General features: G+C 37.4%; 1 protein-coding gene across 2 annotated transcripts in view; it reads left to right on the forward strand.

Moving 5' to 3' along the window:
• Window positions 1–16386, forward strand: part of LOC137375879 (tetraspanin-17) — a 61103-nt gene that overhangs the window by 32514 nt on the left and 12203 nt on the right. Inside the window, exons 5-9 of one of the 2 annotated variants that reach the window (XM_068043496.1) lie at window positions 5068–5193; window positions 7649–7696; window positions 12330–12446; window positions 12736–12797; window positions 13467–13587. In XM_068043496.1, the coding sequence (XP_067899597.1) occupies window positions 5068–5193; window positions 7649–7696; window positions 12330–12446; window positions 12736–12797; window positions 13467–13563 (450 nt within the window). In that variant the 3' untranslated portion in view covers window positions 13564–13587. Of the gene's footprint in view, window positions 1–5067; window positions 5194–7648; window positions 7697–12329; window positions 12447–12735; window positions 12798–13466; window positions 14220–16386 lie in introns of those variants that run through there. The other variant, XM_068043495.1, reaches the window with a different exon arrangement.

Below are 16386 nucleotides of genomic sequence, written 5' to 3' on the forward strand. Positions count from 1 at the left end.
CCTCAGAATCTTATATGTCTTAATAAGATCACCTCTCATTCTTCTAATCTGCAATGCATATAGGCCCAACCTGCTCAACTTTTCCTCATAAGATAACCCCATCATCCCAGGAATCAGCCTAGTGACCCTTCTCTGAACTGCCTCCAAGGCAAATATATCCCTCCCTTAAATAAGACCAAAACTGTATGCAGTACTCTAGGTGTGATTTCATCAACATCCTGTATAGTTGTAGTAAGACTTTTATACTCCATCCTCCTTGCAATAAAGGCCAACATTCCATTCGCCTTCCTAATTACTTGCTATACCTGTATACTAACTTTTTATGTTTTATGCACAAGGACATCCAGATCCCTCTGTACTACAGTATTCTGTAGTCTCTCTCCATTTAAATAATATTTTGCTTTTCTATTCTTCCTACTGAAGTGGATAGCCTCACATTGCACTCCATCTGCCAAATTTTTGCCCACTCATTTAACCTAAGTACTTTTGCAGACTTTGTCCTCCTCACAACTCGCTTTCCCACCTATCTTTGTATTGTCAGCAAATTTGGATACAGTAAACTTGGTCCCTTCATCCAAGTCATTGATGTAAATAGTTGAGGTCCCAGCACTGATCCCTGCGGCACTGCACTAGTTGCAGTTTGCCAACCTGAATATAACCTGTTTAACACCACACTCTCTTTTCTGTTTTCCAATCCTCTATCTGTGCTAATATATTGCCCCCAGTATTATGAGTTCTTAACCATGTACAGCAACCTTTTAAGCAGTACCTTGTCGAATGCCTTTTGGAAATCCAAATACTCTGTATCTATTGGTTTCTCTTTATCCACCCTGTTTGTTACAACCTCAGAGAACGCTGATAATCTTGTCAAACATGATTTCCCTTTCATATTGACTCAATGCTTGATTATATTAAGATTTTCTAAATGTTCTGCTACTACTTCCTTATTAATGGATTCTAAGACATTCCCAATGATAGTTGTTAGGCTAACTGGTCTATAGATAACTGCTTTCTGTGTCCCTCCTTTCTTGAATAGAGGCATTACATTTACAGTTTTCCATTCTGCTAGAACCTCTTCAGAATAGGGAATTTTCAAAGATTACAACCAATGCATCCACTATCTCCGCAGCCATTTCTTTTAAGACCCTAGAATGTAGGCTATCGCGTCCAGGAGACTTGTCAGCCTTTAGTTCCATGACTTTGCCTAGTACTTTTTATCCAGTAATAATTGTTTTAAGCTCCTCCCTCCCTTTTCCCCCTCTATTTTCTACTATTATTGAGATAATTTTAGTATCTTCTAATGTGAAATAGCAACAAAATATTTCCATACCAGCGTCTTATGGAGTATGGAACAAATATTAATGTGCAAATCTAATTTAATCTGAAATTGTCAAATGTGCGAGAACCCCAATATCTGCTCGATTGCTAAAGCTGCCTCCAAGAAGCTCGGTTTTCATTTTGGTCACAAATTCTTACATTTTACTCAACAACTCTCTAAGGCTCAAGCCTACGACTTGAATACTGTTCTCATATCTGAGAGGCCCTTGTAGCACCCCTCTCATTCTTGGGCCAGATACAAGGAAAAGCTTGTTTGTGTCTCACCTTTTATCTTCCAACCTCACACCAGTCTTTATTTTATCATTACTGTGACGGTCAGCGCTCTTGAACTTTCCTCTTATTCATAAGCTCCAAATAAACTATATTATGAACTCTTTATCCTCTTTTGATCCTTGCTTAAAATCAATATTGTTACGACCAGGTGAGAAAGAGGTCTAGGTTCCCTGTCAGCCTTCACCTAGTCTTACTGTAACAGGGTTTAATTTTAAACACAGCATGTTTTTAGCACCCCTTTGGTGAGTTCTTGTTCACTGCTTTCCAATTATAAGGCAAAGAAACCAGCACAGCAGGTTTTCTCAGATTTAAAGAAGAAAAGTGAAATTTATCAAACGTAAACTCTAATCTGGTTAACGCCTACGGATACACGCCGCGCCCACGCTAGCATGCATACGTGATACACACATGCAGATAGGGACAGAAAGAGCAGAAGGAAATAAAGTGCAAATGTTTGGGGCAATCTCTGAAGAGGATTTTTTGTTACTGTGCTTCAAGCTCGCTGTAGAGTCCTTGATTGTAGGTAGATCTTGCTTTTCGTTGGGGCGCAGTATTATTCTTAAACCTTGTTCACTAGGAGACTTCTCTCTTGGGGTTCATGTGTCTTCAGTGGGTTTTTGGAGTTCCATGAGAAAGAGATGGGAGCAGACAGGAGAGGCTGTGGTGAGCCAGCCAGGAGAGGTCTTTTCAATCCAGGAGCAAACAGCTTTCTGCAGACTCAGTTCAAACTGTACAATTCTGAAAAAAAACCCGGACTGCCAAGCAGGTTAGTCATGTGACGAACTGGTTTGACCGCGTCTGTTTGTGGATTGTATTGGAGCAGAGGATAGCTCCTTTGTTCCGAACGCGCTCTGTTAATATGCAAAAATGTCCTTCCAGCCAGAGGCCTGACAACCCCTTGTCATAGGCCTTCTCCTCTTCCCAGCAGCAATTTTAAATTTAATGTCCATGTGGCAAAATTAAAGTGCCTCATTCTTGGCAGGTGGGGGCCTGCATGGCAATATTCATCAAGCAGTCCCCTTCTCTAACTTACTCTTTCCCTGGACTCTTCTTTCAGTCTTTTTACAAATTTCAGACTTTTTAAATTCAAAATTGATATGTTATCACTACTTTCTGTTTGGCCCCATCTCTTTTCATACTGGTGGCGTTCTATACTATGGACCTAGTCTTTTTTTTTTCTTCCTCCTAAGTTTAATAAGGCGCAACATTTCCCAGATTTTTAATGCAAATTCTGGTTACACTGCCTGTTCAGACTTTGTGGATCCATATGAACTGTTAGCTGTGGCTCCCTTTTTCAGAGCTGAGATTGCCAATCACTTTCCTACTTAAGAGTCAGTACATAGTAGAATAGACAAGAGAAGAAAATGGAAAAATGCGCACTTATTCTGGCTGGAATCATGATGAGCATTAATTTATATATTCAATAGAATTTTGGTTATTCCAGTGTTGCAATATCAGCTGTTGGAAATTAATAGCCTTAGGGCACACCTTGAAACTTAAGATTTTAGATCACACACAGTCCTACTTATCACCTAGAATTTTCATCTCAGCAAGTTCACATGGGAGTTGGCTGTTTTCAAATTTGTGAAACTGGAAGTGTAGTATTTGAAAAATGCTGTACTGTTGCTTACTTTTTGTAATATAATTCAGTGATACAAATTGAGAAATAGCAGCTGTTGTATCTGTTTCTTCGTACATTATGAAGCCCTCAATGAAAGGTTTCTTAGCCACATGCATTTCATTTTCAAGACATGCAATTTCTTAATCTGAGTTTTATCTTGTAATGATTCTGTTCTGAAGTAATGGAATCTTCATGCACTGTTCTTAACCAAAAACAGTAGCAGCAAAAGAATTGGTCCTTGCTTTGAAAAGTTTTCACAAGTTATCCAATTCATCCAAATACAAAATATATGATCCAAACTGAATTAGAACTAAAGAGCACAGTACAAATGTGAATGGAGATTTTATTCATTTGACAGTGAGCAAGTTACAAATTGTCAGTAGTATTGCTACATAAAGAATAATGTAAGTTTGTCACAAGAAACGTCTGTAAATATAAATGTTGCCTGTGAGGCAGCATGCAAGAATAGATCTAAAATGTTTGGTAGTTCTGGTAAAATTTGATACAGTACATCAGTCAATTGTAAGAAATATGCCAGATTAGGCAAGTACCATTTGAGTTTACTACAAGCAAATATTCCTTTGAGTTGAATCTAAAATGTTTGGGTTCTAACACATTGCATTCTTCAAACAAAGTGAAGCAGTCCATCCATAGAAGAATAGGTGGGCTGCTTTGATAGTTCAATTTGCTGATGAAGTAAACTGAGTTTAGAATAACGTAAATCAATTTTGAGTAAATATGTACAGGATATTAAAGAGCAAAGGCTGGAAAATGTTTAGTCTGTATTCATTGTCGGTGTTTTCACAAATTTACTGATATTGCTGGAACCCAGATTAAACTTTGGTCTCCTTTTTAAAAACAAAACCAAACCACAAAGACTATAGTGTTTTTGTCCTTTTCTGATAGCGTTGATGGAATTTCCTGTTGAAGGTACAAATGCCTAGGCACAAAGAATTATATTACACTGAAGATTAAATGTTACTTGGATTATGCTGTACAGTGTCTGTGACTTGTTTTTAAAAGATAAGGAATTATTACTTTTACTTGTTTAGTAAATTGATATGACTCTGGTAGCTGAGAGTGTTGGCATTACATGCCTTGTACTATGAAAGAAAACACCTGTTTGCAGTGTGAATCTCCACATACTGTGTTAGTGATTGTAGAGAAGTTATTGAACAGAGTTGAGACTTCCCGTTACAACGATTAGCCACCCTAAATCTCATTTGGACCCTTCTGTGTTTTGAAGTTTTAGTAGTGCGGATATGGAAGTAGGTTCCCTTGCTTGCCTTTTGGTTGGGGATACTGCATGGAGTGGGAAGACTCAAGAAAGTGGAAAAAGAGGGAAGGTTTTTAAAGAATGCCACCTGCAACAAAAATGATTTGTGGAGGAAAGGAATGGTTTAATACTGTCTGGAGTTTGGGCTATTGGGCAGTTTTTTTTTAAATCTTCCTTTTAGTTTCCCATGCTACTAAAAATATTTATTTTCCCGACAGGGAGAAAGTATCACGTGTAAGACAATGTTCTTTCATGATAAACTGCTACATCAGCAACTCTAACATAATTTAGCAAAAATCTGATACAGTTTATTTCCTATTAGAAGATGAGAATTGAAAGAAATTGACTCTTTCAACACTACAGCACTCTGGAGATAACTTAGAAATTGCTAGCAGTACCTTTTGTCTGGGTCTGGTTTTATGTTTGACAGAATTTAGCACAGCTGTATTTATCTTGCATCCGTAGTCCACTTCAGTGGCAGTATACTTCAAGGATCGCATTGCAGTCTCATGCGTTAATGAAGCTGATATTTCATTTTAATTTTGTCTTTTTTTTTTAGTGGTTTTGCTGTGGTGCTCGAGGACCCATCGACTGGGACCTAAATATTTACTTTAACTGTACAGATTTTAACCCAAGCAGAGAGCGATGTGGTGTTCCATTTTCCTGCTGTATCAAAGACCCTGCGGTATGAATACTTCATAAATTTGCAGTTGTGTACTGTATGTAGGTTATAGCTGAGCTTGGTGAAATGGACATTGCATCCTTGAAGTGGAAAATGAACTGGGGATTAAAAGTCTTGATCCAAGTTTTTGAACTTTCAACCATGATAGTTGATTATGGATTCTGAATTCTTACATGCATGTTGTAATAGCATAAAAGTCTTGGTCAAAGAAAAAGGAACGCTGTAATAATGACTACATTTCAATACAAGTGACCCGACATTGAGCTACTGTAGTTAATTAAAATATTTAGCCTTCCAGAATAGTAACTTGTCTGCCCACCTAGACTAAATTGAAAATTACTGCTACAAACTAAAAAGAGGCAGAAATTACTTTGTTGGATGCTGTGACTCCATTTTTGCTTGATGTTAGCTCTGAAATTTTGCAGTGGTTGTGTACTGAAAAGATGCTTTCAACATTGAGTTCACATAAATGGTCTTTAAATCATAATCAGGGACAAAAATTGAAATTTGAAAATTGCAGAAACATTTAACTTGGGCACAGTGTTCATCATCCAATTTTTAAATAGAAATGCTGTCTGTATGTGATAGATGATGAATAGAAGAAAACATAATTCTATGCTGGTGCATTGTGGGTTTTATTATGGTAAAGCCTAAACTGGCTATTTTGTACAACGGCACAAATATTTGATTTGTTTATAATCACTTTATCTCCTAGCATGCTTTCATGTTGGTCAGTGTTTCTCCTGTGAAGAAATGACATAATAAGGTGTTTTTGTGACTTGATCAAAAGGTGGGATATTTCGCAATGGTTGTGATCTGTGCCAATATTGCCTGTAATTCCTCAATCTATTATGCTGATTCTGTCAAAGCCCTCTGCTGCTGTCCCCCTTTGGAAAAGTACAGCTCATGCCGATCTCAATTTATAGCAATTCTATACAGGCTGTATGCCTGTCGAACAGCGAAGATCAAAGTACGGAAAGTCCTCATCAGGGAACTCCCCTTTGCTGATGATGCTGCATTAACATCTCACACTGAAGAGTGTCTGCAGAGACTCATCGACAGGATTGCGGCTGCCTGCAACAAATTTGGCCTAACCATCAGCCTCAAGAAAACGAACATCATGGGACAGGATGTCAGAAATGCTCCATCCACGCTCTGGAAGTGGTTCAAGAGTTCACCTACCTAGGCTCAACTATCACCAGTAACCTGCCTCTTGATGCAGAAATCAGCAAGCGCATGGGAAAGGCTTCCACTGCTATGTCCAGACTAGTCAAGAGAGTGTGGGGAAAATGGCGCACTGACCAGGAACACAAAAGTCCGAGTGTATCAAGCTTCTGTCCTCAGTACCTTGCACTATGGCAGCGAGGCCTGGACAACGTATGTCAGCCAAGAGCGACGTCTCAATTCATTCCATCTTCGCTGCCTCCGGAGAATCCTTGGCATCAGGTGGCAGGACCGTATCTCCAACACAGAAGTCCTCGAGATGGCCAGCATCCCCAGCATATACACCCTACCGAGCCAGCGGCGCTTGAGATGGCTTGGCCATGTGAACTGCATGAAAGATGGCAGGATCCCCAAGGACACATTGTACAGCGAGCTCATAACTGGTATCAGACCCACCGGCCATCCATGTCTCCACTTTAAAGACGTCTGCAAACGTGACGTGAAGTTCTGTGACATTGATCACAAGTCGTGGGAGTCAGTTGCTAGTGATCGCCAGAGCTGGCTGGCAGCCATAAAGGCGGGGCTAAAGTGTGGCGAGTCGAAGAGACTTAGCAGCTGGCAGGAAAAAAAGACAGAAGCGCAAGGAGAGAGCCAACTGTGTAACAGCCCCGACAACCAATTTTATCTGCAGCACCTGTGGAAGAGTCTGTCATTCTAGAATTGGCCTTTATAGCCACTCCAGGCGCTGCTTCGCAAACCACTGACTACCTCTAGGCGCTTACCCATTGTCTCTAGAGACAAGGAGGCCAAAGAAAAAGTATGCCTAAAGTTTCAGGTGCAACATTATGCCATATTTCTGGGTCTTATTGGCAATTATATAGTGCAATTTTTATTTATTTAGGCACTTGCTTGGGGCCCTAATTGTTTGCTTTGATTTCCACTTTTTATATGTTCCAGTGTATGTTAATGAAATTGTCAGGAAATTTTGACATAACTCGGGGACAGGAAGATCGATGTAATCTTAGGTATAAGTCGCTGGTAATGCCATTTCAGGAAATTCCAGGCTCAGATGTTTATAATTACTATCTTCATCTCTCTGTGGGCAAGTTGCGTGCAGCACCTTTGGGTGGGTTGGGCTACTGTATTCTTTATACTGCTGCCTGAGAGTTCTGCCGTTGCCAGCATATTACTCAGTTCCTAAAAAGATGCACCAAACTAAATCATTTACTGAAATAAATCTGCTAAATATTTTGCTGTGATGGTGAAACATTTTAATGAATTTTGTTTTCTGCAGGAGGATGTCATTAACACCCAGTGTGGATATGATGTTCGGTTGAAAATGGTAAATGTGTACAATTCATTCCTTTATTGAAGGAAGGGGCAAAAGTTACAATTTGCTCTTTTTATCATTGAGGTCAAATAAACAGTATTTCTTGTTATCTTGGGATATGGCTGTCCACGTTGTTTCAGTTTTACAGGAAAATTGTGCACATATTATACTCTTAAAAGCAGTTTCAGGTTTCATCCTATATGCAGTTTTTCATTTCCTTTCTCAGTATTGTTGAAAGATACTAAAATAAAATTAGCTGAAAATTTCCACCTTTTTGGAAAAAAAAATCGGCATTACTGCACAAAATCCAAGGTGCAAAGAGCAAGTTTTATTTGTGATGAAGTAGTAAAGATCAGCAAATTCATTTTATGTTTACATTTTGTTCCACTTTATTCATATAAGCAATCCAAAAAACTGCCTTCAAAACCTGAACTGTGGCAAGTGCTCTTCTGAGTACAGTTTTTCTTTTGCTCATTAATAAGCTAGGTAATAGAATAGTTTTCAGTTTGCACATCCAGTATCATTGTTGATCATGGGCCACGTGAAAGTTTCAAAATACTTCTTACACTGCCTTAATCCAAGATCTGAAGCGTACCCTGCAATTATACCATTTTCCAAGCCAGCTATCCTATGATGTTGCTGAGTGATATTGCCATTCTAGTGCTGAGTTCCATCTCATGATATATGTGACTAGGAATGGAATTGACCCTGAGTATACACTTATATCAATCTTTGTAGCCAGTAAAGGAAATTTTCATCATAATTCCTTGAAAGTACAAACACGAGTAGATGAAGTTTTTTATTTAAAAAAAACCAACTGCACTTGGTATTTTATAGAGTACAAGAATGAAGTAATACAAAACATTAGTTAGGCTACAGTTAAAGAACTAATTGCAGTTTTGGGCATCCCACTACAGAAAGGATATCACCGAGAGCATGAGTGTAAATTCCCCAGGATTATGCGAGAGATGGAAGTTTAAAATTGGAAGACACTGGAATAGAGAAAAGAATTAGTAAATTTTTAGAACAATGAAAAATGTTGACAGTGAGCGATTGTGCAGGTTAGGAGAACTTTCTCATAAGGCTGAGGTTAGGAGAAATTTCTTTACACAGTGTTTCTGGGGTATGGGATCCTTGGACACTGGAGTGATTGAGGCAGAGAATATTGTAGCTATTGAGGGAAAATTGGATAAATATTTGAAGCAGGAGAGAGTATGGCAGTGGGATTAGTTTGAAGTGTTCCAGCAAAGAGAAATGGCGGGCCAAATTGCTGCCTCCTGCTCTACGAACTTATGTGGTTATCTTTCAAATCCGTGCCCTAGATAGACAATATAATAGTACTTGGAACCATGTACTCCTATACTGAATAGAATTTTAAAAGAATAGATTTACAGTTAATAAATTTTAAGTATTTTGCAAATGTCATACTATTTTTTCTAACCATTGAAGAGAGAGAACAACACTGAATATTGAGTTATTAAAGTTTTTCTTTTAACAGTAGAATATGTTGACTACTAGAAATTAAGTAAAGAAAATTTTATCTCCGGTTAATATTTTTTCCCAAAATTTTGAACTAATTTTTCTCTCCATCTAATGTCTTGTGCTATGGTAATTGACCATCTCCTAGGCCTCCTTTTCTCTTTGTAGCTGCTCTGATTGAGGGTGCATGGGTGCCAATTTTCTCTCTTTTGTGGAGAAATGCCTGGTCTCGGATGAGACCCTTCTAAAACCAATGTAAGAACTGGAAATATTTATTAACCCTCCAAGTCCTACTAGTATGTAGTGCTGCAAACATAGATCTGTCAGCTGTACACAACTGGCTCACCTAGTCCAGTATAATTCTATTTCCAATGAAGGAGCAGATCAAGTTCCCATTAGTGGGATTTGCATACAGTGAAACTGATTTATACTGTACTAGTACTGAATATGTCTGCAACAGGTTGGAATAAATGATAATGTAAGTGCATCAGATGCATAGAAGTAGATTACATTACAATGCTGTAAAATCATGGTTCTGGTTTTGGGCATGTAACTTAAGATCCAAGGCCATACTGTAAGGTTTAAAACCAATCCAAACCACGAAAATAATGTGATGAATTTATTGCATCATGGTCCAGGCTTGAGACTTTCAGCTACTTTATTAGTCTGCCCAGTCACTTGTCTTTATATGATTTAGTGACTTTTCAGTATCTCATCTTGTGTAAAATTATGGATAGCCCACAATCAGCTCAGGACAGTCTTAATTGATTTATCTTATTTACTAGAGACTTACTTGAATTAATTGAAGGAAGCAACTTACTCAGTATGTGTCAAAGTACCAATTAATTGTTTTATATGCCCCATAAAATACAGCTCAGTGTAAGATGTGCTTCCTAGTGAACATTCTTGTCTGCTAAAAATATCTCTTGCCTGTTTACCAGCGTCATTCCCGTCCTATTGATGGTTGATTCATTTCTAGGGTATCATGGGGAAAAAAGAGATGCATCTATTCAGAACCAGTAAATTAAGAGAAAAATATTAAAGTGTAATATTACATTTAAAAAGACAAATGGGTTAAATCTCATTACAAGGCTGTCATCCCATTGTGCAGATGCTCTTCACAAACCTTATTTTCTATCTACAAACCTTAGTTCTCAGTCATGATTGAGTTATGTTAACATTTAACATGGAAAATTATTACAAAAATTATATTGGCAAAGCCTAATCTAAATAATACATATTTATAATGAACTATGCTCAAAGAAACAGCAGGGATGGCTGTGATCCAACTTATTCAGTCCTGGTTTCATTCCTTTCCGTTCCATCACAATCTTGTCAGATCTATGGTCGGAGTATGCTGTCAGGATTGCAAGAAGAAATTAGCACATGTTCACGATAGATCATTTATTGCAGACGGAACATGTATATAAGTAACAATTTGCATATTGTGTAAATTACAGATTTTTAATTCAAACAAAATTTCAGACATGTTTTTGATATTCCAGCATAAGAAATAGGAGCCATTCAAAATGATAATGGCTGATCTTCTGCCTCAACTCCACTGGCTCTCCACATCCCTTAGTTCGCTGAAACCAAAAATCTATCTCTGCTTTAAAGCCTGGAGCATCCACAACCCTCCTTATTTCAGTCTTAAATGATTGATTCCTTATCTTGAGACTGTGCCTCTGTGTGCTAGATTCCCCAGCCAGGGGAAAATAACCTCTTGGTGTTTACCCTGTCAAGGCCCTTCAGAATTTTGCACGTTTCAGTGAAATCACCTCTCATTCTTCTAAACTTGAGTGACTATAGGCCCAATTTACTCCCCCTCATTATAGGACAACCCTCTCATCCCAGGAACCAATTTAGTGAACCTTCGCTACACTGCCTCCAATGCAAGTATATCCTTCCTTAAATATGGAGACCAAACCCTCACACACTACTGCAGGTATGGTATCACCAAAGCCCTGTACAATTGTATCAAGACTTCCTTATGCTTGTACTCCAATTCCCTTGCAATTAAGGCCATCACGCCTCTTACCTTCCTAATTGCTTGCTGTACCTGCATGGTAACTTTGTGTTCCTTGTATGAGTGCACCCGAGTCTCTCTGACCATCAACATTTAGAAGTTTCACATCTTTTGAAAAGTATTCTGCTTTTCCGTTCTTACTACCAAAGTGAATAACCTCACACTTCCCCACATTATACTGCATCTGCCGCCTTGTTGCCCATTCACTTAACCTGTCTATAATCTCTTTGCAGCCTTTGTGTCCTCCTCACAGCTTACATTACCACCTAGCTTTGTATTTATTGTTAGCAAACTCTCTCTTCATCTAAGTCAGTAATATAGATTGTGAATAGCTGAGGCCCCAGCAGAGATCCTTGCAGAACTCCATTAGTTACAGCCTGCCAACTTGAAAATGCCCTGTTTATCCTGACATTCTGCTTCCTGATCATTAACCAAACCTCCAACTCCATGCACCCTTATCTTGCATATTATTCTTCTGTGTGACACCTTATTTAATGCCTTTTGGAAATCTAAGTATACCATATCTACTGGTTTCCCCTTATCTACCCTACTAGCTACTTCCTCAAAAAACTCAATTTGTCAAACACAATTTCCCTTTCGTTAGACAATGTTAACTTTGTCTGATCATATTATGATTTTCTATGAGCATCGTTATGACTGCCTTAATAGATTCCAGCATTTTTCAGATGACTGTCAGGCTAACTGGCCTGTAGTTCCCTGTTTTCTCTCTCCCTCCTTTTCTTGAATAGCAGTGTTACATTTGCTCACTTCCAATCAGCTGGGACTGTTCTAAAATCTAGGACATTTTGGAAATTATAACCAGTGCATCCACTATCTCTACAGCTACCACATTTAGACCCCTAGGATATAGGCCATAAGGTCCTGGGGATTTGTCAGATTTTAGTCCCTTAACTTTCTCCAGTATTTTTCTCTGCTGTTATTAACCTTAAGTTTCTCAGTCTTACTGGCCCCTTGGTTGCCCTCTATTTCTGGTATGTAATTTGTGTCTTCTACTGTAAAGTCAGACACAAAATATTTGTTCAACATTTCTGCCATTTCCTTGTTCCCCATAATTTTTCCTGTCTCTGCCTCTAAGGGACCTTAGCTACTCTCTTAATATATTTGTAAAATTTATTGTAGGAAATAGATCAACAAGATTATATTTATACCAAAGGATGTGTTGGGCAGTTTGAGAAGTGGCTGCAGGAAAACTTGATAGTGGTTGCTGGAATCTTCATTGCTATTGCTTTACTACAGGTAAGCGGTTTATACAGAAATTACAGAATTCAAAAGATAAATCTACAAAAATAAGACATAAGAAAATGAATCCAGCATCTAAAAAACGGCAGCTTTCATGTTTTGGCAGGGGGAGGGGGGGCTTTTAGCATTTGCTGTTTTTTTTTTTCGTTTTGATGTGCAGTTTTTTTCGTCTTGATGTACAGAAATCAGTATAGATTTATGTATCACAATGTGGTCATTTCAATACTTTTAATAGAATTGCAATAGTGGTTAAAGTTTTTATATATTTGTTTGCTTTTTTTTTCAGATATTTGGAATTTGCCTGGCGCAGAATCTGGTGACTGACATTAAAGCTGTCAAAGCCAACTGGTAAAATTTTACTGAAAGTTATCAAGACATGTAGCAAACTTTGACAGAGCTGTGGAAAGCACATTTGTAAAAGCACAGTGGATGAAAGTCACCTATATAGCACTGTTTCATCTCTGATTCTATGAAACCTGTGGATGTAAACCATAAGGCTGCTGTACAGCGATTAGATTTTTACAATAACAGCAAGAAAAACCTTAAATTTTGTTAGCAGTTTTAAAGGGATTATTAGCAATTTGTAGTTAATGGATATTTTGAAATGTTACTTGTCTCTTGTGTATAGACTACCACAAATGTATTAAGTTTGTTACTGTTAAAGATAATGTGGTTTAGATGTTTTCTACGGGTTGGGTGAGTAAGGGGAGTTACAATTGCTGACTCGGTTGTAGTTAACAAAATACTTCTGGGCTATTAAATAGTCCAATCCTGTCTATAATGTGGAAATTTTGCAAGCTTTGTTACCTTAATCATCAATATAAAAAGAGATGCAGTGGCAGAATAATAAGCTAGGCCGATGTAAAGGTTTAGATCCATGTAGTACAAATTGACAATACTTATTATGTTCCGACAGTGAATTTAAATGGATATTGTTTTAACCTACATTTTTTGACTGTCTTTGTTATATAATAGAAGATGAATGTTTTACCATACCGACTCTTAACATTAACTTAGGTTATTGCCGATGGTTTTTATTCCAACGAGTACTGACAGGATTTACATATTAGGAAGAAGGGCCATAAGAAGATCAACTGTGTCAGATGCTTATTAAAATAGATTTACAGATAATAAATATGTAAGTGTTACTTGTTTCTTTTTTAAATAACTTTACAACATTGTTTGCACTAAAATGTCCTTTAAACTGGTAGTGCAAACTTGTCTACTCAGGAAGTTTACCTTAAATTATTTTACATGGTATTAAATGCTACATTGTTGTGTTTAATCTCCCAAGACTGCAAAGTGAGAAATACACAAACACCTATATCTCTGCTGCTACTTTTTAAACAACTAAACTATAACTGCATGAATATTTCATGTGGCTGTCACTACAAGTTTACAATTTTGATATATATGCCCAAAATTTCCATGAATGGTACAACTGGCAAGTTACTCCAAAATTTACACACTTTTTAATGCTTAATATGCTGAAAGATATTTGGTAATTTCTTGAGAATCTTACTAGCATATGTCAGAACGTAAAAGTTGTTGTAAACAAGTGAAGTCAGCATGAACAGTTGGGTTCAGAGGAAAGCGTGTATCTTTGGCTATATTTCTTTTAGTCCTCATGCATGAAAATTAAAGTTTGTAGCCATCAAACCATCGTTAATGCACGTTAGGCACAACATGTTTAAGACGATGTTTTACTGTACTTAAAGTTTATTAAAAATAAATTTACAGCCTGGTGAGATCTGGCATTAATGCAGAAAACTTGTCTGCTCTGGTCTTTTGCATGGGGGTGGAGTCATGTTAATGAGCAGCAGGAAGCGGAGGTTTTGCTGAATTGGCACAAGGAATTGAGCAAACTCGGGCATCTTTTTAAAAACTGATGTAAGTTACTTGCACGTGAATTTCCTCAACCTTTTACTCTGACAATTGGCATTATGCTATACTAACGCTGTTTCTACACTAGTTTAGAGGAAGTTTTGGATAGTAGTATTTGTATTTCATGTTTTTTTGCTTTCATGGTATCCTTCCCACTCTTTTAAACGAAAAGCATGGCGAGAGCATATGGTGAAAGCAAATAATGTTCATCAAACTAGGGTATTAACTTTCTAGCTGAAGAATTACTACACAGCTTTGGAGATTTATATTTGTCGTCATGCAAGTCCAGTAGAGAAATTAGACCCTGTTGATTAAATCAGTTTTGAATGTAAATAAAATCTTTCTAAAGCATTTTTATCCAATAAATGAATTTACGTTGTGAAGTAAGTTACTATTATACTGATAGGGGTTTGTCTACATTGATAAGTTGTAAAAAATGAGCCGTCGCATCAACTACACATCTCCTGTTAATATTTAAGGTTTGGTTAATGAACCTTGTTATTGTTACCTGCTAAAATTTGTCATGTAAACCCATATTCATCTCCTTTCAAAAATAAGTGTCCCTAAGCAGTGTATTAAGTTGAAATTTTCTTTTTGCCAACTTGTATCACATTTTGAACTGAATCGTACCATTTTTCAAGTGCATTTGTAAACTACAGCCATGTTTTAAAAGGCTTTTTATGATTGTAAATGTTCAGTTTTATGTGCATCACAACAATATTGCAAGAAATCTGTGGTGCTGGTCTACTGCAATATCAGACCAAAAACATTCTCGCTTGGTATTCTGCTGTCGCAAATACCACGAGTACTAACTTTCCCAAGCTTAGTTCATATACTTGCACTTTTCAGAATCATTGTTTGTAGAATATAATTTGTGTAGCTTTTTAAAGTATTCATGCAGTTTGGTGGAGCTGCCTCAGAGTTCCTTTGGAATGTTGCATAGCTGCATTTCTAAGCGACAGAAATTGATTACTGATCACTTCTGCCAAATCTCTGCTCAGTGCACATTCTAATTAATACTTGAGTCAGGAAATTGGTAATCAGTGAACCCACCTTATCATGATCTGCTTACATTAGTGTATTTTTTTGTAAGCCATTTTGGGACAATGAAATGCTTGTCATAGCTAGCTGAAGACCCTTAGAAACTCACTCATTTCTAACTTGTACAAACAGAGTACAAAGGAATCTAGTCCAGCTCTAAAGCCTCACTATGGTTGTTTATTTGGGGTTTTACATGTGATGTACAATAATAATAAGTTGTGCTGAAGGTGATGGCTTCATTTTGAAAACTGCTAATTTTACTAGTATTACAAGATTTTGGCTGGTTCTCCCACACAAAAATTATGTAACTAATCCTTTCTTATTTTGTGCACAGCATCTAGATAATTATGAAGGTCGTCTGATTTTAGTAGTTCCCAAAGTATAAAAAGGTTGTGTTACATCCTTTTAGCACAGTATTAAAGTTTTAGAAAACCATCATAGTGTGTACATTCTTTGCATGATTACTGAGCTTTCAGGATTACAATAAAGCTGTATCATTTACTTTTGTGTCCTACTGACAGCTAACCTATTTGACTTCTGCTGATGTGATTGAGTCGACCGTTACAATATGGGCTTAAAGATGGTTGCTTTATGTACTGTGTTCTCGAGTGATGATACAAATGAAAGGATTTTCAGCTTAATGTACATTTACTTTTGTAACTGTCCCAAGTTAGATGACAATAAAAACTTGCATTTTGCAGCCAATTTGTATTGTTTCTATATAGCTACAGGTGACTTTATCTTAAGGGCTTATCGTCCCCATTTATGTACAAGCTTCATTTCCATTTTCTTCTGACAAAAGTCCATTTAACAAGTAGTTTCATTTGAATATACAAATTTTGCTTTTTTTAAACACGTGTCAAATCCCTACCTTTGTATAGGCTGGTAACATGGAAAGAAACAAAGATCATGAAAAACAAATTGGTCAGTAAATCTGCATGAACAATCTTGGGCATTCACTGCTGGAGATCAAGAATGTGGGAGTGGGGGGTGCGTGGAGAGAACCTATCAG

Source organism: Heterodontus francisci, chromosome 12 (genome assembly GCF_036365525.1).
Source record: "Heterodontus francisci isolate sHetFra1 chromosome 12, sHetFra1.hap1, whole genome shotgun sequence".
Lineage (NCBI taxonomy): Eukaryota > Metazoa > Chordata > Chondrichthyes > Heterodontiformes > Heterodontidae > Heterodontus > Heterodontus francisci.